The 24,033-nt window shown below is 52.7% G+C and overlaps 1 protein-coding gene across 4 annotated transcripts in view; it reads left to right on the top strand.

Moving 5' to 3' along the window:
- Positions 1 to 8,863: 8,863 nt before the first annotated feature.
- PAX3 (paired box 3) overlaps positions 8,864 to 24,033 on the top strand; it is a 93,837-nt gene continuing 78,667 nt past the window's right edge. For 3 of the 4 annotated variants that reach the window (XM_070423326.1, XM_070423329.1, XM_070423327.1), the window contains exons 1-4: positions 8,864 to 8,948; positions 10,240 to 10,475; positions 11,978 to 12,107; positions 13,243 to 13,377. In XM_070423326.1, coding sequence (XP_070279427.1) covers positions 8,864 to 8,948; positions 10,240 to 10,475; positions 11,978 to 12,107; positions 13,243 to 13,377 — 586 coding nt within the window. The remainder of the gene's footprint in view (positions 8,949 to 10,239; positions 10,476 to 11,977; positions 12,108 to 13,242; positions 13,378 to 24,033) is intronic. The other variant, XM_070423328.1, reaches the window with a different exon arrangement.

Raw genomic sequence — 24,033 nt, 5'->3', positions numbered from 1 at the left:
CCCAGCGCCGCTAAAGCCAGGTTGGTGGTGCTACTGGCCACTGCCTCCCGCACCTCTTGGGGCCGCTAGCGCAGCAGGTCCGGATTCTCCGCAGGTCATCGCATCCCCGGGGCTGCGCTCCAAGGATGCGCAGCTCCGGGCACCGCGCTGAAGAGAGAACTCCAGTTGAGCGGAGGGACTTCCTGCCGGGGACAGGGTGGGGGGAGCCTCCGAAAGGCCCAGGAGCCAAGTGCGCCCAAGGATGCAAGGGCGGAATCGACAGAGGGCCTGGTGGCCGGACCTCCGATGCCTGGCTTCACACAATATTTATAACTGGGCTGCAAAATCCAGAGAGGCCACTCGGAGTAGTTTTCCTTCAGGAACAGGGCTGGTGTGCGCAGCTCCTACCGCAGCCGCTACGTACTCGGAAATCATTGCCCGGTTAAGTTTGCGCCCCGAGTCTCTCCTCCTCCATATACCTGTATACATGGCAGAATCTCTTCCGGGGGCTCGAGTGGAAGAATCTCAGCCCCGATGGTCCAGGTTCAGGGCGCAAAGAGGACAGGACCTGCTAGGGTGGAGTTGGAGGGGTGAGGGCGAGAGGGGCACAGGCCTAGAGACCAGCCCGGCCAAATGGGAAGGGGTGGTCGCACAAGATACCCGCCCCAGGTCCTCCCTAGCGTGAGCCCAGGCTGCCTGCCCTCAGCGACAGGGTGCTGTGCGCTGCCCAGAAGGAACCTGAATTTGGCGACTCCCATCTCCAGACGGCTTCTCCACGCGAGACCTGGGGCTTTGAGCTTTCCCGGGTTCCTCTGCTAAGAACCGGGGCCCCTGCCTCCCACTTCCACCCCACGGGGCCCCTGCCTCCCAGTTCCACCCCACCTGCTCTCTACACACGTCCTCCAGCTCCCTCGGGAGCAGTAGATTCCTAAGATCTCTCCCGCCCCCCCCCCCCCGCCCCCAGCCCGGTCGCCTCGCCCCAGGGCTAATCTGAGTGTCTCCTCGCCCCCTCCCCTCCTCCCCCCCCCCCCCCCCCCAACACACACACCGGTCCCAGTATTGAGGCGCAGAAGATTTGGGCTCCGGAGAATCGGTTTCTGTTCAGCTCCTCCCGGGAGCTTCCTAGGAAGGAGGCTGGGGTTGTAGGTCGGCCTGGCGGGGGGGAGGGGGGGGTGTCGGTGGAGGGAGTGGCGACCCCGAGTGAGTTTCCGCGTGTACACGAGTGACGCGTGCCCAGAGGGGGGATCCACGTCCCTGGGGCGCATTTCCCGGCGGTCGGGGCTCTGGGAGCCGTCGGGCCGGCGCGCAGCAGGCTCTGGGCTGGGGCACTGCCTCCTGGCGGGGCCGGGAGCCGCGCCTCCCCCGGCGGCGACAGTAACCCGATCCCAGAGGTGGAAACACCGGCTTCTCCGCTCCTCTCCACACCCTCTCGGGGAAGGGATTAGGCCCCAGTACTTTCGCTTTGGGTGTGAGTGACGCAGACGGCGCGCTGAGGAGGGCTGCGTGATTAATAAAGGTGACGCCCGTGGCGTCGAAACGCCCTTCTTAATTCTGGAGAAGGGCGCGCGGGGGGGAGGGGGGGAGGGTGTGTGATTTATTTGCATTTGGAAAATTCCCTGGGTGGGGCGGGCTTCTCGGTGGAGGCTTCCGCTGGGACCCCGGACTAATGGTTCCCCCCGGGGCTAATGCATCCTTGTTTCGGATGGAAGTGTCCCCGTACTGTCTCCCTCTCTCGCCACCTCTGAGACCTGCCTGAGACTCACACCCCCCTCTCCATCTCCATCTGCACCTACGCTAGCTGGGGCGGTCCTCTCTCCCCCCGGGGACCCCCCGAGGGACCTGGAGGACTCCGCTCCCTTGTCCCACCTCCCTACCTCCCCCTTTCCCCACCCAGAGGGGAGCTCCAGGAGCCTGGGGCACCCACCCTACCCCTTGCTTGAGAATGTGTGTATGGATGGTTGGTTGTGCATCTATGTGGCTATGTCTGTCTGTCTATGGAGTTCGAGGTGTCTGAGTGTGTGCAAATGTGAGTGTGAAGGTGTGTGACTGTGGGTGTCCCTGTATGGAGCTTTTGTGTCTGTGTTTTTCTAAGAGTAGGAGTGCTCCGTTTTGCTAAAACACCTCTCTCTCTCTCTCTCTCTCTCTCTCTCTCTCTCTCTCTCCTTACTGTCCACCTGCTGCAGCCCAGGGAAAAAAGTGCCGCTCTCCGTTGAGCGTCGCCGGGGCAAACACTCGGCTTTAGTCCAAGACCCTCCTCCTCCCCGTGGGGGCGGGTGGGGGGGGGGGAGCAAGTGCTTCCCACTCAGCAGGGGCTGGGGGCGGGGAGGGGGAGGCCGAGTGGCCGCGTGGAGGGCCCGAGAGCTGGGAAGCGGCTTCAAAGGTTTCGGTAACGACTTTTCGGCCTTTATTTATGCCCCTATTAATACAGTATCCATCATGTAGATATCGATCTTTATCCTTTAAACTGATACGCTGGGAATCAATTAGCCATGCAGATTACATTTCCTACAAATCCAAATGTTAATCTTTCAGGCTCTGGGCCAGTGATATATATTTTTGCAGCCAGATAGTATTCGATTTCGTTTAAAAATGAAAAGAAAAAAAAAAAGCTCTCTGAAGCTTATTCCTCTTGGGGCTACTTGTCTTAACTCTTGGCCCTGGCTGGGCATTGGGGGCCTGGGGACCGTAATGCCTCCTGCGGAGTCTTGGGGGAGGGGAGCAGCAGAGCGGACAGGGGGACCCGCTGGCAGACGCCGCCGAGGGGACCCCGACTGCGTTCTGAGCGGGCGCAGGCCGGCCGCTGAGCGCTGGTCGGCACCTCTGTCGGGGCTCCCTCCAGCTCAGCCACCTCGGCTGGCCGGCGTCTTCCCATCGCTTTTGGCTCTGGGGGTGATCAGTGTTAACCTTTTCAGATTTCCCCTCAGAAGTCTCCAATCCCCACACTCCTAAATCCAAATTACCCCCCCCTCCCCCATTCCTCGCCTCCACACCCAAGGCTAGTTTGAAGTTTCTTCTCCAGAAAGAGAAACTTTGTTTAACAGGGGAAATCGGTGTTTTATGGGGGATGGAGACGGAGAGAAAGTTTAAGCTCTAGGAAGGAACTTCATCTAATTCAATTCTAGAGCTTGGAAGGGTTGCAGCGTCCTGTTTTTTGGTGTTCTCTCTCTCTTCCCCTTCTCTCCCCCCCCCCCCCCCTTCATCTCCCGCTCTGAAAGGGCGGTGGGGTCAGCAGAGGACTATCCCAGGGCAGACGGCCCCTCCTGTGTGTGCCCCGTGAGCTCCTCGGGCAGCCCGACTAGGCTGGGTGCTCTTGCTAATATCCTCCTCCAGGCCCCCACCTGCGCCCCTCTGGGCTCTGGCGGAATCGCACCGGGTGGGCTGGCGACGACCCGGCCTCCTTCAACCCCCCGCCCCGCCTCGCCCGCCCCACCTGCTGTGTTTACTCGACTAGTTTGGCTGCCGCGTCTCCGGCTCTGTCGCGCCTTTAAAAACACGTGGGCACTGCTGGTCCCGGGCTCACTCAGGGCCCTGCCGCCTCCGGCTCCCGGGCCTCCACTGCGCGCCTGTCCAGGCTCAGCTGCAGACCCTGGGCTCGCCCATCCTCCTAGATCGCTTTCCCTGTCCCTCCCGTCACCCGCCGCCTAGCCCTCCCTCTGAAACCCACCCGCTGAGACATTTCCCGCGGGCGGAAGGGATTCCGGAGGAGAGGCGGCGGCTCAGGCACCAGAAAACGTGGAGTCCCAGAGAGACCTGGCCCGTCCAAGCAAAGGGCCTGTTAGCGTCCCCCACCTCCACTCACTCCTCTTCTCCCACTGCCCTTCCCCTGAACTCCCCGGGGCCTCGGGAGGGGGACCCAGAGTGGGGGGTGCCTGCGGCGTGTCCAAGAACGGCCCAAACGTCCGGAGGCAGAAGTCCCTGGAGTGGTCATTTGCCTTCCCTTTTATTCCGGACATCAGGGAAACCCAGCTTCCCCCAGCTTTCCTACCCACGTCTCCCAGGCTCCTCTCCCGCCTCCATTCGGATTCCTCTATTCCGCAAGGCCGAGGCTCCCCCAAATTCCAGTCACCTCCTCTCCTCCCCACAGACCCCTCAATTTTTACCCCCCCCCCCCCCCCACACACACACCCGGCAGGCTCACACCACACCAGTCACACATGATAGCAGAGCAGTTACTGAATTTCCCTTGCGGGGTCTAACCAAGTTGGGCAGAACATTGTTTAAAGATTAGAGAGGGCTTATTCTAATTTTTTAACGAACCATCCCCCCCCCCCCCCCCCCCAGTCAGGCTCTGGTATCTTGTCTTCCATATTTGCATAAAAGTAACTTTTGCAGAACCTAATGAGCGTCTGCAGGCAACAAGTTGTCCTGATATCCATTCGCTCCCTCCCTCTCTGCCTTTCAACACACTTTCTTTTCCACCTCTCTTCCCCTCCCTTCTTTTCGCTTTTCCTTTCCTCCTCTTTTCTTCCCACAACCCATATGCTCTTTATTGAGAACTCGCTCACATGTCCTCCCCCCTCCCCCAGGGGCAGGGGCACCGCAGGGGCAAAACCAAGGCTGCCGCCTCGCAGCACATTTCCCCAGGACGCCCAGATCCTCATCCAGTCCCTAAATCCGACCCCACCCGACTGGCTCTCCAAAGAGGAGAACTTCGGCGCCAACGCTTTTGACAAATAACTGCGGGGGTCCTAGGATGACCGTAGCTGGCCTGGCCGCGACGAGCGAATTTAAACCCAAGCATTCACCAACCCAGTCTCATCACCCAACCGGTCTCATCACCAGTCCGGTCTCATCATCAGTCCGGTCTCATCACCAATCCGGTGTCATCCGGTATCACCGCGTCCAGCCGGGGAGCGCGCGTGGTGAAGGACCTGGCGCTTTTATTTCCTCGGGTAAACACGGCAAAGCCTTTCCGTGGAACTGAGGGTTTCGTGGTGTTTGCGTCTGGAGAGTGATGCCTGCGACCCGGTGGTGGGCCAGGCGGGTCCCTGCCAGTCGGAGCCCAGCCTCTAGACGGGGGTGGGGGGTGGGTGGGGGGGAAGGCCCGGGTGGCAGATGCCACCATCTACAAGGTCGGACACGTTATTTTACATAGATCATCATTTCCCCGCAAGGCCTGTGTCCGGCTACAAATGATGTCAACTCTCAGAGGCTGGAGAAGCCCATGGGCCATGACACGCCTGTGCTGGGGGTCCCACAATTGTGGGGGCTGCGTGCTGAAGGGTGACACGCAGCCCAAGCGGCCCCCCCCTCCCCCAGGATTGGCCTGTAGATGCGAGCAACCCACCCCTCAGGGAAGGAGAACCTTCAAGTAAAGGAGGCAGGCCCCCTGCACCCCCCACCAGGCTGGCGCAGGCAGCGGCTGTTTCACCTGCGGTGCCAATGAAACTGGGGGCGGGGGAGTCCTGGCAAGTCACCTTCCTCCTTTTACAATCAAATGATGCTATTGTTGCCTTCATTTTGCACGTGCGCAGACGGCGGGGTGGGCAGCACCGCTTGTTCACAGAACCGGCCTAGGGACCCTCCTGGCTGCTTTCTGGGCGATGTGTCCGCGTGGAGAAGTGCTGCCTCCCAAACCCGGGCTCAGGGATGCGGGTCAGGCGCTCGCCTGCCAAGCCCCACTACCGGGTCACCGGGGTGCCAAGTAGCGCCGGTATCGTGGCCAGATCGGGCTGGGGGACGCTGTGGCCCGCAGGCTCCGGGCAGGAGAAGGTGGAGGACCCCTCCCTGCTCCGGGCAGCCGGGGCCGGGGCCTTTGGCTCTGGAGAGACTTGGAAAGATGTAGGAGAGGCCCAGCCGTCAGAGGCCGGGCAGGAGGGACTGGAGTGGAGAACTGGGGACGTGCTCTTCGGAACAAACCTGGGGAGGCTGGAACCACCCTGCCCTCCGCGACCTGTTGCGCGGCGCAGGGCTCCGCTGGCTCTGGGGCCGGGTCTGGCGCGGCTGCGAATGGGCGCCACCGGCCGGGAAGCCCCAGCCCGCACCGCTGCCCCGGCCCTCCCGGGTCGGACCTCCAGGACGCCAACCTCCGGGCATCTGGACTCCTGAGGTCTTTGGAAGTGGCCCCGCCGCCGCACCGGCCCAGCTGCTGGGCCTCCGGGGTCTCCTGGCCGCTGTGGGGTGGGAAAGGGTCGAGCTAACCGTCTGGCTTCTATAACCTCAGAGCTAGGGCAGGGGAGAGGCGGGGAGGGAGACACCCCGGAGCTGCGCCCCCCCTACACACACACCCTCGGGCCTATATTTGCACGTTTTTATAGCAAGTAGTGGTCGTTTATGGATGCGCGTGATCCAGACCCGCACTCGTGATCCAGATCCACCGTCAGTACCTCCATTCAAAGGTCCTCCCGGCTCTGCCTCTTCGGCGAAGAGGAGGCACGCAACCCGGGAGGACGAGTCTGCAGTAAGCGCGCCCCTCACCGGCCCGGGGCTCGGCAGAGCGCAGGCTGTGGGGGAGGGAGGGCGCCCGGCAGCGCCGGAAGGGTCCCGGATACAAGCCCTGGGCTCAAAAAAACCAGTGAGACTCGGCCCTGGACGATTTTTAACGCCCACCGCTGTCCTGGGGTCCTTTCAGCGCAATTTGAAGTTGCTATTGCCTCTTGAAATCCACTTTCGGTACCTCCCTCCCCCAACAATTACCGCTGACCCCAGAAAGTGCTCGGTCTACCTCAGCCAACCTTTTGGAGACAGAAAACTGGGGAAAAGTCCAGCTCCCGAGAGGCAATCCCTTCGAAGGGGCTTAAGAAACAAGGACACAGACTTTGGTGGCCCCATGTGCGCACAAAGGAAAGGAGAAAGTTTTCCTCTTGATAAATTGAATCATTTTATATAAAACCAGGTTGAGCAGGGCTCCATTCTCAACAGCACCTCCTTTGTACTATGAATGCACATGGGGCGCTATCCCCCTTGGGTGGGTGTGGGGGTGCCCAGAATTTTTCGGATGCCTCCAGAGGCCTCTCTTAGCTGCTTCCAGGTCAATCAAGCCTTTCGACATTGGGCCCAGCCCAAAGCTGCCTGCTTTTCCACTTGGGAGTGAATTTTTAAAGGGCCAACTTGCAGACGATTGAGCAGCTATTCTTCGCTCCCCCCCCCCCCCCCTCCCCAAACTTGCCTTCTGAGTTTGCCTTAATTAGGGGGTTAGGAAGGGGTGTTGGGAGCTCGAGTTCACGTAAAATCTGTCAAAGGAGTTGGTGGAAGGGAGATGGGGAGAGAGAGAGGGGTGGAGAACTCCAGTGCAGGAAAAATTCAAAAATCGTAAAAGGGAAAGGGGGAACTTGAAGCCCAGAAGTCATTGTTTCCTTTATTTCAAAGGGAAAAACCTGCCCGATTCTCATCCTTTTGATTGATTAAGGCCCTGAATACCTCGCAGTCTCAGAGTGACAGTCCCTGAATAGACTCGAGCGCATAAAGCGCAGTGCAGAGCCCGGGGCTGGCACTGGGGGTGTAAAGGAGGCGAGTTCGCTGGCACTTACCAAGTTATAAATAAAAGGCTATGCACAATGGTACCTTCTCTGAGGACAGACAGTCTTTACAACACTCCTGGCGTCATATCCTGCTGGGGACACTTCAGCTCCTAGCCAAGACTCCGCTCCTTTTATTTTTCCAGCAGTTTAGCCTGAATGCCATAATAAATTCCTGAGAACAAACGCTGCAGCCGGGCAAAACCTGAACGTATAGACGCAGTTCTGCCTGCGTGTTGGGAATCTATACATTGAGATTTAGAGCTGGGACTTTGCAGACCGGGTTTTTCAATCAAGAAGAGGAGACCCTTTTCTTCTCCTCACCTCCCCAGCCGAGGGTAGCAGTCCTGCGGCCTCCTCCCCACCTCTGCTGGGCTGCACAGTACTCCTGCCCCCCTCTCCCGTGGAGAAGACAAAAGAACCGGTCAGCACAGCCTGGACTCCTCCTGGGAGAACCCCTGAACAAGCCTAGGCCAAGGGGCATTGACCAGAGGAAGGAAGGCCACACATGTCTGGGGGTTCCCAGTGTCTTCTTATGGCATTGAGCCCCCTCCAGTGGCAGCAAGCCAAGTGTGTGTGTGTGTGTGTGTGTGTGTGTGAGAGAGAGAGAGAGAGAGAGAGAGAGAGCGCCCCACAGGCAGAAAACACAGATATACTCACCCAGAGAGAATAGAGTCAGAGACAGACACACAGAGATACTGAGAGAGACAAAGAGACAGAGAAATAGCCAAGGAGAGAAACACATAGAGTGACAGAGACAGAAAGAGAGGGACCCCTCCCTACTCTGAGCAGCTGTCACCTCCCTCAGGCGCTCTCTCCCAGTGTCTACGAGTCCATCCTTCTCTCCTGGGGAAGGGGCGCAGCGCGGGTCCCTTTGGGGCCGGCCGAGGTCTCGGCAAAGCCGGGGATGGGAAGAGAAAGTGGCCGCTGTCGCCCAATCAGCGCGTGTCTCCGCCACCCGGGACGGTCTCCCCGTCGGCCAATCGCAGCTCAGGGCTCTTGACCAAGCTTTGGGTGAAAGAACTAATAAAGGCTCAAGAGCCTGGATCCCCGCACTCGCTGTCACGACAGGAAGAGACTCCGGCCGGCCGTGCTCCCGGCCCCACCCCCTTCCCTGGCTCGTCGCTGCGCCCGAGACCCCTCCCCAGCGTCCCAGGCGCGGGGCCACTCGCCCAGATTCCCAGTAAACTTTCCCACCCTGGGCTCGAGATCCTGGACTCCGGGGCTTCCCGGCCTGGTTCCTCCTCGAGCCTCTCCCTGGACTAGAAGCGAGCAGTCCCCCTCCCCACGGCCCTCCCTCCGTCTCCAGCCTCTTTGGGGAGGGGCTCTCCGCGCGCCCGGGGAGTTCCCGAGGGTGATCAGCGCTTCGCTCGCCTTCCTATCTCGCCTGTACCTGGATATCATTTCCAAACGAAGCTGCCCGCAGGATGACCACGCTGGCCGGAGCTGTGCCCAGGATGATGCGGCCGGGCCCGGGGCAGAACTATCCGCGCAGCGGGTTCCCGCTGGAAGGTAAGCGAGGGCCTCCGCTGCGCGCGGATCCGGGGCTGGGCCCGGGCTGCTCCCTCTACCCGGGTCTTCGCAGGCTCCTTGAGCGATCCAGGGACCCCCTTCCCTGGGCACCCCACCCCGGAACGGAGTGGGGGCGACATCAGCACCCGATTTCCTCTCTGTAAAAGGAGCGCGGTTCTCTCCGAAAGCCCTTTCTGCGCTTGGCGGCCAGGCCTGTGCCAGGCGCGTCCACTTTGCCCGGCTGTTTTGGAAAAGCCTTGGTGCGGAGAGGATGAACGGGCTTCCGAGCACCAGAAAGCAACTTCTCCGTATTTTGTTCACTCAAAGGCGCCTCAAAATTGTCCTGGCTTTGCCCATATTTGCTAAGCTCTTGTCAAGTTCCGGGGAAATTGTCTTGCCTATGCACAGTTGTGGCGGCGAGGCCCTGCGACCTCCCTCGCGCTTGCGATGTTTAGTATTAATTATTTATTGAGTTTCACTCTCCTTCAGCGGCATCTTGAAGTTTCCATAAGCCGTTTGGGAAACTGACAAACTCAGCTTGAAGGTTCTGGGAATTCCGGGGACACAGGAAGTTTTGCAAGCCCTAGTCCTTCTGACAGTTTGAGAGGTTGGGGCGCCCCAGCGGGGATGCGGGTCGGTGGCTCCTACCTTCCGACCTCGGTCCAGAGTAGAATGTAACACCCAGGGCTTGGCTGGAGGCAAGAAGGGCCTGTGAGCAGATCCGGTTTGTCCCTGTCCCCAGATGTAACAGGTGACACGCCTGCCACCTGCAGCCTCCTTTTGGGACCCTCTTTGATCCTTGGCTACTGCATTCTTAGCTGCAAATCCCAAAGGCTCCGAGCGCCTTCAAGTCCCTTGGGAAGGGAGCAGGCCTACGTGGACAGGGTTTGGTGTGAGCAGAGTCCAGAAGGCTGAAGCCGGGGTGAGCTGTCTGCCAGGAGGCTGCTTCTTGAGCAAGATACACGTTGTGCCAACCACAGGATCACCCGGGCCCCCAGAGCTGCCACTTCACCTGGGCGGAAAGGAAAGATGGAACCTCTGGGACAAGTTATTTGCCCTGGTTGTTCCTTCCACACAAGATTATGTGGCCCTGAATTGCTTAATAGTTTGAACAAACGTGATTGAAAAGGGACCTGGGGCTGGAAGCTGGATGGGAGCCGTTTCATTGCTGAGGCTGTAACATTCGGATTGCCTAAAGAGCGCGAAGTTAGAGGCTCATCCTCCCGGTGGCTGCTCCCAATTCCCCTGAAATGACTTTCCCTTTGCCTTTCTTTTCACCTTCTGCCCCCAGTGTCCACCCCCCTCGGCCAGGGCCGAGTCAACCAGCTGGGCGGTGTGTTTATCAACGGCAGGCCGCTGCCCAACCATATCCGCCACAAGATCGTGGAGATGGCCCACCACGGGATTCGGCCCTGCGTCATCTCCCGCCAATTGCGCGTGTCCCACGGCTGCGTCTCTAAGATCCTGTGCAGGTACCAGGAGACCGGCTCCATCCGGCCGGGTGCCATTGGCGGCAGCAAGCCCAAGGTGAGCAGGCAGGCGCCGGCTCCGGAGGCCTGTGGGCCTGCGGTCTCCCGGTTAGGGAAGAGCAGGCTGGGGCAAGGCAAGGGGTGCCGCACCTCTGGGACTTTCCAAGAAGAAGTTATTTTTCAAGTCTGGGGAGGGGTGTGTGTGTGTGCTCTATCAGGTGTGGGGGGACTTAGTTGCTACCTAAGCCGAGATTCCTTGATAAACACTAGCAGCGGTTCTCAACCTGTGGGTCGCAACCCCTTTGGCGGTCAAACGACCCTTTCACAGGGGTCGCCTAAGACCATCCTGCATATCAGATATTTACATTACGATTCATAACAGTAGCAACATTACAGTTATGAAGTAGCAATGAAAATAATTTTATGGTTGGGTCACAACATGAGGAACTGTATTTAAAGGGCCAGAAGGTTGAGAACCACTGCAAGGGAAAACACCAGCCCTTGTGTAAAGAAAATATAGCATTTTTAAACGCCCTGAATCTCATAATTCCTCAACACATTGTTTTGATAGGCAACCGCCAAACTGTCCCTGTCCACTTGTTGCTGGTTTCTTCCTCAAGCATCTCCCCAGCTCTCACCCACTGCACTGCCCTTCCCAAAACTAATCTTAGGAGCCTCTGCTTTTTTCAGGGTTGCTTTCCCAGCTCCCGTCCCCAGTCTCTTCCAGTCCAAATTGTCTTCCAGGAGTCAAAAGCTGAGTAATGAGTTTTCATTGTAGTGAGCCCCTGATTTGGCTTTTAAAAAGCAGTTTGGTGCTATCCTCAAATGAGTCTGGTTCCCTTTAAAAAAAGAAAAGTGAGAGAGTCTTACTGGCGAGGCCTGAGTGGGAGGGGGTTGCAACAGGGCTGCCTTTTGGATGTGAGGAAAACGCAATATAGTTTTCTAGTTGCCACAGGGCAACATCAAAAGGAGAGTTCTGGTAAACTTAAGACTTCTGAACACCCTCCTCTTCTCCTGCCTCCTCAGGGCCCCTTACAACCTTTCTAAGAATCTCTGGAAACTCTTTTAATTGGAAAAAAATCCAGAGCCAGTTTCTCCAATTATGCCTATTTGTTATCTGCTCTAATTCTTGAAAACCTAGATACCGTCTGCATTTCACTCTGCTCTTCACTTTAGCTAAAATCTGGCGCTCCTTTGGAGAAGGGAAAGTTGTGGGTCTGATTTGATTTCTCTGCTCCTCTTTCAAGCATTTCTTTTTGTTTAGTTTCATTTTCGTGTTGACGTTGTATAAGAAATTGCCTTTCTGTATTTCCAGGGATCAGAAACGGCACACCTCTTTTTCATTTATCCTGATTGTCCAAGCTTAGCTGGGGAGGAGGAGGGTACCGGGGTTGCTTTGGGGTGGGATGACTTTCTGACAGGCCCTCCCTAAGGGTCAACTGCCTTAGAGAGCTGGGACCCCTCTGCTAACAAGGGGACCCTGCCCAGGGGGTGCAGGAAGGCGCCTCGGGCTCGCCCAGTGGACTGGGCCGCAACACCTGCCTGCCTGTTCTCTTAAAGCAGGTGACGACGCCTGACGTGGAGAAGAAAATTGAGGAATACAAGCGAGAGAACCCGGGCATGTTCAGCTGGGAAATCCGAGACAAATTACTCAAGGACGCGGTCTGTGACCGAAACACCGTGCCCTCAGGTACCAGGCCCGCTCGCGTCCCCCTCCGGCGCCGTCGCCAGTCGCTCTTTCCCCGGCGAGTCATTGAAGCTATAATCACCTCAAGGGTGGACCTGGGCCATCGGGAGGCGGCTCCTCCCTGGGGCCCTGAAATATTTAGGAACCACCGTTTTATGGAGGGAGCGCTGAGCCGCTGGTCCTGAGGTTGAGACCAACCCAGGGGGCTCCCCAAAGAGGATTTTTGCCGGGAAAACAGGGCAGGAAACGCGAGGCGGAGGCCAAGCATTTATTAATATTGATGTTCTCTTTTAAAGAGAAACAAATGTTTTGGTAACCCCCGTGGAAGGGAGATGGGGCCGGGCCGCGGAGGCTTCGCGGTGCGCGGGGAGGCGGGGAGCCTCCGCATCGGGCCTGCGGCGGCCCCCGGGGTGCCCTGGAGCCCTGGGTGGCGGAGGGCGCAGGGAGGCCAGCGCAGCCGGAGCGCCAGGGCGCGCGGGAAAGTTTGTTTTTAATTAAAAGGAAACTCCCTCCCTCCCCCCTCCCCCGGCGAGAACGAGATGTTTCAGAGCACGGATTTGTTTACCACACTGGAATCTGGAAAAAATAAATTCGGGGAGAGCGCATTTTCTTTTGATTTTTACAATAGGAAACGGTTCTGCAGTTGAAATTGAAACCCTTTCTAGTCTAAAAAAAGTTGAATTGCAGGGGAAGGGTCCGCTGCTGTTCTGCCTCCCTGACCGGGAACCGCGGGCCCGCCCAGTGCCTGCAGGTGGTGGTGGTGGGGTGCAGGGTGGGCTGCGGGAGACTGCTCTCAGATTGGAGGCCTAGACCCGTCCATGGCGTCCAGAAGGGAAACGCTTCCTGCTGGGAGCGAGGGGCAGAAAACGGCGGTTCGCGGCCCTTGCTCGGAGGTGCAAGCTTCCCAGGCTCCAATCTCCCTTTTCCTAGATGGGGGGTGGCACGGGGGCTGGGGGGGGGGGTGTCGAATGGGAGGCTGAGAGGTGGTAGAAGAAGGTGGAGGTCCCAGGAACCAGGAGGAGACAGAAGTTGGCTGTGCCCGGCAGCGGATCCAGGGCGCGGACTGGGGGTGGGGGCTCCGTGCCGCCCAGCCCAGCACCAACTCAGTGGTCTGCGCCCCCCTCCCCCCCGCCCCCAGTGAGTTCCATCAGCCGCATCTTGAGGAGTAAATTCGGAAAAGGGGAGGAAGAGGAGGTCGACCTGGAGCGGAAAGAGGCAGAGGAGAGCGAGAAGAAGGCGAAACATAGCATCGACGGCATCCTGAGCGAGCGAGGTAAGCGGCGCGCCGAGGGCCTGCGCCGGGCGGACAGTCGCGCTCTGGCGCCAGGGGCCGGAGGGCGGCCCAGCTCCCGCGGGTGTCCAGGTCTCCTGGCTCCTGCCCACGCCACCCGGGTAAGAGCCTTCGAGTGAGGGACGCACTTGCAATCAAAACGAACATTTTCTCTTTTGCTTTCTCTATTTTACAAATCTTTCTTCCGCCTCCCCTCCAGCCCCCGGTAGTTTATGACAATGAATTGCGTTTTAGGTGCGGGGCCACCCTCTTGCCTTTGGGCGCGGGACGGGGTGCCTGGGAGTGGTTGGGGACGGAGACAGTCTGTGATCCTCCGAGGTGGAAGGAACTTTTGCGCCCTCAGGAAAGGCCCTGCTGTCCAGAGTTTGTAACATCAGAGGAGGGAGGGAGAGGGAGGGAGGGAGGGAGGGAGGGAGGGAGAGAGAGAGAGAGAGAGAGAGAGAGAAAGAGAGGCTCAATACTTTGATAAGCAGTGAGCCCTGAAAGTTGCCCCTCGTTGGTTACCCTATAAATGTATATGTGTAAGCTGTCTGCTTTTTCTTGGTTTTACATTGCTTTTCAAATGCGATGGGGTTTGATTTGTGTGTGTGTGTGTGTGTGTGTGTGTGTGTGTGTGTGTGTTTGGGAAATAAAACCGAGGGGGTCTGGGCTTTGGACCCTAGTGCTGGCGCCACCTGTTCCTCGTTGGCTGCGAACTGGCAGCATCTAGAGAAAATCTCTCCCTTAGAAGCATGAGTGCAGCCTGCTCCCTTTCACATGCTGCAGGTCCTCTTCAGACTTGAAAGGTACCCACCTGCCCGCTCCCAAAGGCAAGTCTACCCCTTGGAGCCGAACCAGGAAGGGGTGACTGCACAGAGAGGTCTCAGCAGATTTGCACCTCAGCAGTTTTGGCCTTGGGGATGGTTGTACCTCTTCAAATTTGAAAAGGATCTGAGTCCCCGCCCCCTCCCCTGGCGTTCTCTTATCTGGGGCCTGGATTTTGTGAGGCGGAGTTTTGAGCTGCCCTAGAGGTCAGGCAACTCTTCAGGTGGGCTTGGAGCCATCACACAGGACAGGCTGGGTCCATGGCCCTCAGCCCGGTAGGAGTGTGGATGGTCCTTTCTTTGAGCTTTCTGGCTCACCCCCTGGGCAGACCGGTGGGCTTTATAAATCAATGCAAAATCTGTACTCAACCTCAAAAGGACACTTAGATTTAGGTGCTCCAAGTCCAAATGGCTGCTTTCAGATGCTCTGGCACAAACAGGCAATCGAGAAAAAAACCACCAGAAGCCGTGGCAGGTTGCTTCCCTCCTTTTGAAGCAGGGCTCTCACACAGGCTCGGACTCGGTCTGAGCTTCTCTTTTGAGAGGGGTGCTTCCTTTTCAGTCTCTGAGAAGACATCTCAGCTTTTATTCCAGCCCAGATACAGCGCGGAGGTGCTGGGGAGGGAAGAGAGTGAGAAACCAGACACCCCCAAACCCAATGGGCCCCTTCGGGCAGGGCAGTGGGGCCAGGAGCCAAGAGCAGCCCAGAGGCTCCAGAAGGATTGGGGGGAGGCACAGCTTTGCTACTTGTTGCCGGAGGCGCAGAGCGCGGCAGATCCGAGGCTCCCTCACAGCACAGGCAACCGAGGCCCAGGAGACAAAACGCCCCAAATGAGCTGGTCAAACATTTGTACAACTTTTCCAGCTTTTACAAAGAAGGCCTTCTCTACACAAGCTACACTTGGAGATGAACTTGGGAGACAAAGCCTGGAGAGTCCATTGAAACTCACACTTTAGCTCGGCCCAGACAAAGCTCCGGCTCGCAGCAGCTTGATGTGAACAAAGGAAGGCAACCTTTTTATAATTCAAGGAGAAAAGAAGAGAAAACAGCCCCACAAAGGGTGGCGAATAGACATTATGGGCTGGCAATGAGGGATGAATTATTCAATGAGCCCCAATAGCTGCTGCGCCAGGAAGTTTTATGGACTCTCCAGCGTGGAAAAAGTGGCCATTTCACCTACAAAATGTTTCCAGTCTTTTGGGCCGTCTAGCTGGATCGGGCTGCCATTCAAGGGCAATTGCTACCATTTTAAAAATCAGAGAATTCTCCCCAGCGGGGGTCCCACCGTTGAAAACACACACAGACACACACACACACACACACACACACACACACACACCTCAGAGGCTGAAGCCTAATTTAATTTGGGGTTGTCAAGGATGAAGCAGCGTCAGTCTCGCCAGCGCCTCTAGCTCCTTTTCCAGATGAACCCTGGAGGGCAAGAGGGGCCCAGAGAAAGGAGAGTGAAGTGTAGTTTGAAGGAAAGTTTAGAAACCTCAAAAAAAATTCTCTCCGTTGTTTGGGTATCAAACGTCACAGGTCGCCCCGCTTGTGAAATAGAAGGCATGTTGCTGAAGAGCTCTAAGTGCCCTGGCCAACAAGGGGCCTTTGGGTGTCCTGACCAGGGTGCTGTGCTCGCTGGAGGTTCCAGCTTCCTTGTAGGCCTGGAGGGTGCTGCTGCGACTGGCTTTCCAGGGGACATCTTTCCGCTTGTCCGACACTAGGACACAGGGGAGAGGCACCCCGAAAGAGGTCAGCACCACCCTCGTTCCTCTTTCCAGGGTCTTGCTCTTTCTCTTGCTCCTTTCACCTCCCCAAATTTCCCTTGCCCCCCGCCCCCAATCCAGGGACAGCGCAGCGTGCCCACCCGGTGCGCTCCCGCCCTGGTGCCCTTGCTGGGTCCATCCTTCCAACATCTTTGCGGGTGGAAGGGGAGGATTGGGCGATCAGGGCACACCCAACCCCACCGCCCAGCCCCTGGATGGCACAGAGATCCGAGCTGGTGCAGCCCGAGGAGCCAAGCCCTGGTCGCAGCATCAGGGGCTGTGGGTACGACCCGCGCTGCTGGCCACTCAATGGGCGCCTCTGTTCCTCCCCCGGCGCGGCCTAGCGGGCCCGCGGGCGCTGCCACAATGGGCCGGCCCCCACTCCTGCGCCCTGCGCCAAAGCTCCGCGCCGCCCCCTCCCCTGCGCTCCGGCCGGCTAGCAGCTTAGCTCTCCGGGCTGCAGCCGACTCAATTGCCTCCTTTATGTCCTTCTCACTTTCATCTAGACTCAGCCCGCCCCCCGCCCTTCTCTTTTTTTCTCTCCCTTGCCTGAGGCTCACATTAGTGAAATTTCTGCAACCTCCCCCCATTTTTTTCTTATTTTAAAGAAAGCCCTTAACACAAAAGCAGTGACTAATCAATAGAAACTGCTCCTTCATCATCATCTCCTCCTCCCCCTCCTCCTCCTCCTCCTCCTCCTCCTCCTCCTCCTCCTCCTCCTCCTCCCCCCCTCCCCCTCTCCTCCTCCACTTACTCCTCCTCCAGGAGGGTGACGCTTTTCCTGTTTGGGAGTTTTGGGAAACATTTTTGCTCTGTGCCGTAATGGAATTAGAGGACAGATGAGGACTGTAAATGGACACGCGACTGCAAGATTGTCGCTTAAATATTTAGATGCAACGTTACAATTACCGACTTGTTGCAGTGGCTTTGAAGTGGCGCTGGGGGTTCAGGGGGAGAGAGGCCAGATCGCCGAATTGATGTTTTGATTGGAGCTGCAGATACACTGCACGGGACTTTCCCCCTTTTAAAATCGCAGTGAGCGTGGGAGGTTTGCAACAATTTCAAAGGTTGAGCTAAGAGACCCCAAGCAGAGGTCGGTTGGGGCTTATACTCCTTTCACATCTCTCCCTTCCTTTTTGACATTTTTGAAAAACGGTGCTTTTTTTTTTTTTTTTATTTGAGAAAGTCAAAGTGACAAAAGTTTTGCTCGAGTCCTCGCCCGTCCAGTTTGCGCACTTGAGCGCATCTAAAATTAACGAGATCGGCGTCAGCCTTCCAGTGAGGCATAAGCTAAAGCAGTTAAACACGCAGAGTTTTAAAGGTCCTCGAAGCGTTTCGTTTCCAGCGGAATCATGAAAAGACCACTTTATGTTTGACGGCAGCGCCACTAAAATCAAGGGAAAGCGGTTCTTCTCCGCGCTACCCCCGAACCAACCCCCTCCCGCAGTAAGCAGGGAAAGGCAGGCAATTTGGCGCAAGGCTAGGGGGTGGTGGACGAACTTTCCCACAGATTAAAATCAGTAGGTGTAAGATCGTAGGTTTGTGGCATCGGAGCCGTTCTAGAAGTGGACAGCCCCCTCTCCAAGTCCATTTGTCAGAATCACGAATTTGACCCCAGCGTCGTCGAAGTCTTTAGAGAAAATGTCCTATTTTCTGAAGTCCTTGCAACACTCAACACTGCATGTTAAAAAATGCATTTAAAATGTCAGAACTCGAATTAAATTAGAACACCACGCTGGTTCCTCCCCGCCCCCCCCCCCCCCAAGTTCCCCCCAGCCCAAGAACCTATAGCGGTAGCGGTTTTTCCGTTGGAAAGATGGAAAAGGAAGCAGCCGAGTTCGGATGTCGGTTTTTCTTATTCGCTGGTTTGTTTTGTCGGGTTGACTGCTGTATGTTTACTTTCTAGCCTTATTGAAAACATGCAGATTTTCTCATTAATGCTTGGAAATCGTATGTTTATTTGGCGGCTTGATTGGATTGTTGATAGCACCGGAGCGGGGACGTGGGGCCTGCAAGTGCGTAATCATCACTGGAGGGTTATTTAAGAGTCCCCAGGGCTGCGCCATAAAACCACCGGGGCGGCGAGGCGGAACCAGCAAGTGCGCTGGTTGAGGAGAGTGCGCTGTGCAGAATCCGTCAGGTGGATGGGAACTTTGCCGCTGAGCCCAGTCCCAATATCCATGAATACATATATTTTGAGGACAAAAAAAAAAAATAAAAAAATTAAAAATCCTCCCTAGCGAGGAGGTTAAATGTTTCGGTTGTACATAGGTAAATAACCAGTGAAAAGAAAAAGCTTCACAACACCAACAAACACACAAAGGGTGTGAGAGCGAGAGATTGGCCAGGGCTGGGGCTGAGAAGGTTCTGTTCAGTGGGGTTTGAGGGCAGGTAACTTCTTTATGCGGGTAAATAAAGATTAAAGAACCATTAAGAATGTAGATCTAGAACTAACAAGACACTAAAAGGCAATTAAGCAGTCAGTTTAATGCCTTATCTCACTGGCTGCTCTGGGGTTGTTTTACAACTAGGAATTAAAATCTGAAAAGGAAGTTTTCAGCAGCTCTGGCCAAATATTGATTAAGTAGCTGTTTGTTGATGCCATTGTTGCGCATTAAAAGGCCCCGATTGCGGCCCCTCACTGGCCATCTTCTATTGTGAGGGATTCTTAACCACTGAGATCAAAGCGGGATCATTTCAACTTATCTGTCTTGGAAAATCCTCTTTTTCCTCTGAAACCTCTAAGGAGGATTGACCAAATTCTCTTTAAGAAATAGGAACCGAAACCAGTACATGTCGTGGGTTTATGGAGAAGAAATTTATGGGGTGCTTCTAATGATCCTAGGGTGATTTCTTGTTTAGAGCTTTGGTGAAGATGGGGGATGTATCATCAAATAAATTTTTATTTTGGGGAGGTGGTGGGAGGCATGGAAGCTACTGTCTGCCTGCGCATACATTTCTATACATGGGCGTTTCGCTGAAGCTGCCTTCCCCGCTGAGTGGATGTAAAGGAAAGATGTCCGAGTTTAGCATAAATCTAGGTAGGGAATAATTAAATACACAGGACACTGAGAGTTACATTGACTACATTTCTCTACTTGTGTTTCCATAGTTTCTGTGTTTATAGATGGTTAGATGTGTCTCATGCATATTTTTAAACTCTATAATGAAGTAGATGTGTTTGTGTGTATAGTTTGTGTATCGTTAGAGTTTATTTATAAGTTGGTCACTAGGAATTATGCTGGCAGTAAACTATTTCCAGTTGCACAAATCCATAGGTTTATTTTCCTATGGATCATACTTTCTAGAGTCATCAGGATCCGAGGTAACAGCACATCGACGCTCAGCACTGCTGTTGAATGCTAGGAAAAATATTTCCCTGAATGATTTTACGATTTTTTTGGTTGATTATTAGATGAACAATTAAAGATTTTTTTGGATTAAGAAATTCACTATACTTGAAAAGGTTTTTCTGTTATTATGGGAGCTAAAATTCCTGCAAGGGCTTTTTTGGAAACACCATCTCTGTGCTTACTTATTTGCAAATTCCAATGAATCACTCTAAGTGAGTTTATTAAATTTATGCCAGATTCAGGCTTTGGGTATTCAGCTGTGCATCATGGATCTGCCTGCGTGTGGGAGTTCCAGGATCCTCTTCTCTGATTATGCTCATTTCAATACTAAGTAATTGTGCATAAGGTTTTATTTGTATTTCATTTGATTTTCTACTCTTTCTGTTCACTCTTGAATAAGTTGTATCTTGACATACAGAGTCAGAATCATTAGTGGATATTTTAAAATATTTTCTATTATTTATCTTCCAATTAATGGATCATCTACCAAAGCTCAGATGTTCTTTGATACAGTCCCCAGCATTGCAATGTAGAGCAAAGAGCAACAGCCTGAAATAGGTTAAGCTGGAAGTGCAAGTAATCTGTTATGATTACCTTCTCCTGGGTCCAGATGCAGCATTAGGAAGTTCTTTGTTGCATATTCCACACGTACATGTATATTTCATATACATACACAGTTAAAGTGACTTCTCCCTTGACACCCTTGGATGTCAGGCTATGTGTTCCTGTACTGTCAGGGGACAGCAGAACTGAGCTCCAAGTTTGGCCTGATCTCAGTACCAAGACAGAATTACGGACTTAAGTACCCACTTAGGTCAATTATATCTCAATAAAGATGGGGAAAAAAAAATAAAACTTTGATATCATGGCTCAAAAAAATATAAAAGAATTGGCTGCCTTTAGCTGGGGGAACTGTGATCAGGGAAAGTGAAAGGGAATTTCAGAAGCTGCCAATCTCTTGGAAGATGCACACCAAAGATTTTATCGTCCTGTTCATGCCAGTCTCTGGCAGAGCGTGGCTCAGCTCAGCTTCCAGTTCTGTATTGTAGTGTTGGGCCAAGCGCTGAGCTCCAACAGCATTGCACTTTTGCTGGAATCTGGATACCTCTCCCCACAAATTATCTGAGTTGGGATTATGCTCCCAAATGAACAGAAATTATTTCATTTCCAGCTTGTAATTGGAATGTGCTCAGTTATCAAAGTGTCAATTAACATTATAAAACATCTGTTTAAGAGAGATGTTAGAAACCTCGCCATTGCCAATGGGAGATATGAAAACCATGGAAAGTATTTGTTGAAGACACTTGCGGAATACTAAGTTTTATGAATTCTTACCTTCAAGTCTATTTTCCTTCCTTCCTGATAGAAACTAGGACTAACAGATCATTTCTGATATGGAAGTGGCCACTTCTCTTTTAAAACAAAATTGTATCTTAATAAAGGGCAATGGTATAAAATTTAGAATTTGATTGGAGGCACATTTCTCCTAGAAAGGAAAGTTTTAAGAAAGAATCTTATCTTATACATTACCCATAGCAAACTTTGTAGCATTTAACTTTTTGCTGCAGGATTTTAAGCAAATGACATCAACCACAAAGAACCCCTTCTTTTTGAGCCGAAGCAACTTGATCAAAGTAGTCTGAGTTTTCATGCTCTTGTTAGTGCAGTGATTGGGAAATGGATCTTCCCCTGTATAACAAATCAGAACTCATGACAGGCAGTGACAGACTAGCTGTATATTTGTCTCCCTAAACCCATTCAGTGATTTACTGATTCTTATGTACTTTTCTTTGGCCATATTTAGTGCATCTACAATAGTTTATTATTATGAACTCTCAATTTGAGCAGCCAATTTCTCACTCATCCTGGATCTAATTCCAGTGGGCTCCATTTAAAAATAGCTGACCAAAATGCTTTGTGACAAGAATGACAGGCTCTTGTTGGCTGACCAATATAGGATTAAGGGAGAGGAAATAGCACTGATTTTCAGCATGTAAAAATTTCCAGGATCACATTGAAACTTCAAATAGTTTAGTTTTATGGAGGCTTAAATGTAAATTTTCAAAAATTTTATAAGCGGATGGTAGTCATGTTTCTGGAAACAACTGCTGAATTTAATGTACTTGGCCTTATGTCATTAGATGGGAACAGCATGGAATTGTGTTAGTTTTTGTAGACTTTCATAGTAAATGCTTACATGGTCACATACAAATTTGCATTTTAACAGAAAGCCTATATTTGTAGGCTTGTGATTTTTATAGGCACTCAAATATGTTAAAAATATAACCACCTAGCCCTATTATTATTATTTGCAAACCCTAGTATAAGGTATAATTTACCCAGTAAACAGGCACTTGGGCATTGTATGAGGGTATTAATATTCTTTTAAAAAAACACACTTTATTTTTAAATAATTAAAGACTCATAGAGTCTATCTCCAAACATGTATTTTACAACTCTTATTTTCAATATTTATTTTATTTAAAAATTTTATTTATTAATTTTAGAGAGAGAAAGGAAGTGAGAGAGAGAGAGAGAGAGAGAGAGAGAGAACTATGGATTTGTTGTTCCACTTATTTATGTATTCATTGGTTGATTTTTTGTATGTGCCCTGACTAGGGATCAAAACCGAAACCTTGGTGTATCAGAACAATGCTCTAACTAACTGAGCTACCCAGCCAGAATTTCTCCTAATATTTAAACATATTATTATGGTTAAGAAAATCTTGCCCAAAGGGTGTGTGTGCATGTGTGTAGTTCTCAGTTACCATGTCTGAGATTAACCTGAACTAAAGAAAATTAATTGGTCCAATTCATTTTATTATAAGAAAAGCAACAGGCTTCTTCTTTCTCAATCCCTACCTGACCAATTTTCTGATAGAAGTTCACTAAAGCAAGTGAGTGTTTCTTGTGTGCTCGGACTTAAACATGACTTTGCTTGCCTATGAGAGCACAGTAATCCAAGTAAAAGTGCTATGTTCTTGCACCAACAATTTTGCTTTAAAATTGGTACCAAGCACACTTCAGATGTGACCCCTTGAACTCCAGTTTGGACATCTGTAAGGTGGGCACATCATAACAACTTCCCAGGGTGGTATGAGGATAAAATGAGAAGGTGCAAGTGATGTGCAAATTACACCTGTCGTGGGAAAACTCAAAATCTTGGGGAAAAATAACCTCTGAACATGCAGAAAGTGACCTGATTACTGGCAGATGGGCTCTGCCCAAGGGCAAATACAAGCTGAATTCAGGGCTTAGGAACAACAATGAAGACCAACACACACGCCCCCCACAAAATCCACTTTCATTGAGTCAAAAAAATGAGTTTATAAACAACTATTTAATGTAATAGATCTTATTGATTTAATAGATATGAAAAATAATACAATTCTAAAACCACTCACTGAGATGTCAAAAGATATTTTTAAAGTACTTTTTATCCTAGTTCTATGAAGAGTACTTTTCTCCCTTAGATTAACCTGGCTTTTAAAAACTTCCTCAAATCAACTTTTTTTTGGTACAAGTTCCCTCCAAGCCCCCTGCAATCAGAGATTGACAAACAAGTTGCCTTTTGAAAAACAAGTTTCATACGGACATTCTTTCTCCTGAAATCCTGCCAGAATCCTTGGCTTTGTGGAATTTTTTGGTATAATTTCTCATTACGTTCCTTCTTCAGCCTCTTTCGTTGTTCTTAAATGTCCTTATAGTTCCACACATGACACTGTGTTTTTTTTTTTTTGCATGATTCTTCTTAATCCCTCTCCTTTAAATTTGAGTTCAGAAATATTAAGGAAACTTTCCAATTTGTTAAGCTGGAGGATACATTTCAATGACCTTTCCATTCGGGTTCCCTCTGTCCAGTTTCCATGGGATGTCTGTGTTATTGGGGTACAATGCGAGGGTGAAAGAAAGTAGCTGGGCTCTGGAGGGCTGGAGAGCCCCTGTCCCGTGCCCACCCCTGTTTTCCCGCTGGAGCAGTTTGCCCGTGCAGCCACTGGAGAGAAGGAAGGTTGTTTTCTTATCCCCGCATGCACTGGTCTGACCTGCCTCCGAAATAGGTCAGGCTGGGGCACAGCCAGTTTATGCAGCTGTTGTGGCTTAGGCGTCACAGCAGGCAGCCGGGGCTCCTTGGCCAGCCGGCCCCCAGTGAACTGATAAAAATTCGCTGGCGAGCCCTGGGGCCTTCCTTCTGGACTGTGCTGGCCCCCTGAAGGCTTTTAGATGCAAGGGGACTCCTGGATTAGGGGGGCCAACTCTCAGCCTTAAAAGGGAAGCGTTCTTTATCGCCCTCTTGTCTATCCAAACGTTCAAGTGAAATACATGCTTTGTCAGATTTTATTTTAAACCATATTTATTTTTGACTGTGTAAGACATTCACTTTTGACATAATTCAAAAGCTACAAGACAATGTACGGTGACAAGTTTTCTTCCACCGGAGTCCCTCTGTCTCGGCTCTCTTTCTAGAGTGGCCATAGGTAATTAAGTCTGTTTCTCTCTCCCTTTAAAAAATATTCTCTCCTCCCCTTTTGCACAAATGGTAGTCTACCGTGGAAACTGTTCTACACCATTTTTTTCCTTCCACTTGAGAATAAATCTCAGCAATGACTCCATACCGGAGTCGGATGGTCTCCTGAGCCTATTTGTATAGCTGCATAGTATTCCATCGTAATGGCAAGCAATGATTCCTTTAACAACATCAGGTTGTTTCCAATCTA

The sequence above is a fragment of the Myotis yumanensis genome, unplaced genomic scaffold (genome assembly GCF_028538775.1).
Source record: "Myotis yumanensis isolate MYYU_CA2020_CCGP unplaced genomic scaffold, mMyoYum1.0.hap1 SCAF_8, whole genome shotgun sequence".
In the NCBI taxonomy this organism is placed as follows: domain Eukaryota; kingdom Metazoa; phylum Chordata; class Mammalia; order Chiroptera; family Vespertilionidae; genus Myotis; species Myotis yumanensis.
This window is presented reverse-complemented; position numbering and strand designations above follow the sequence as displayed.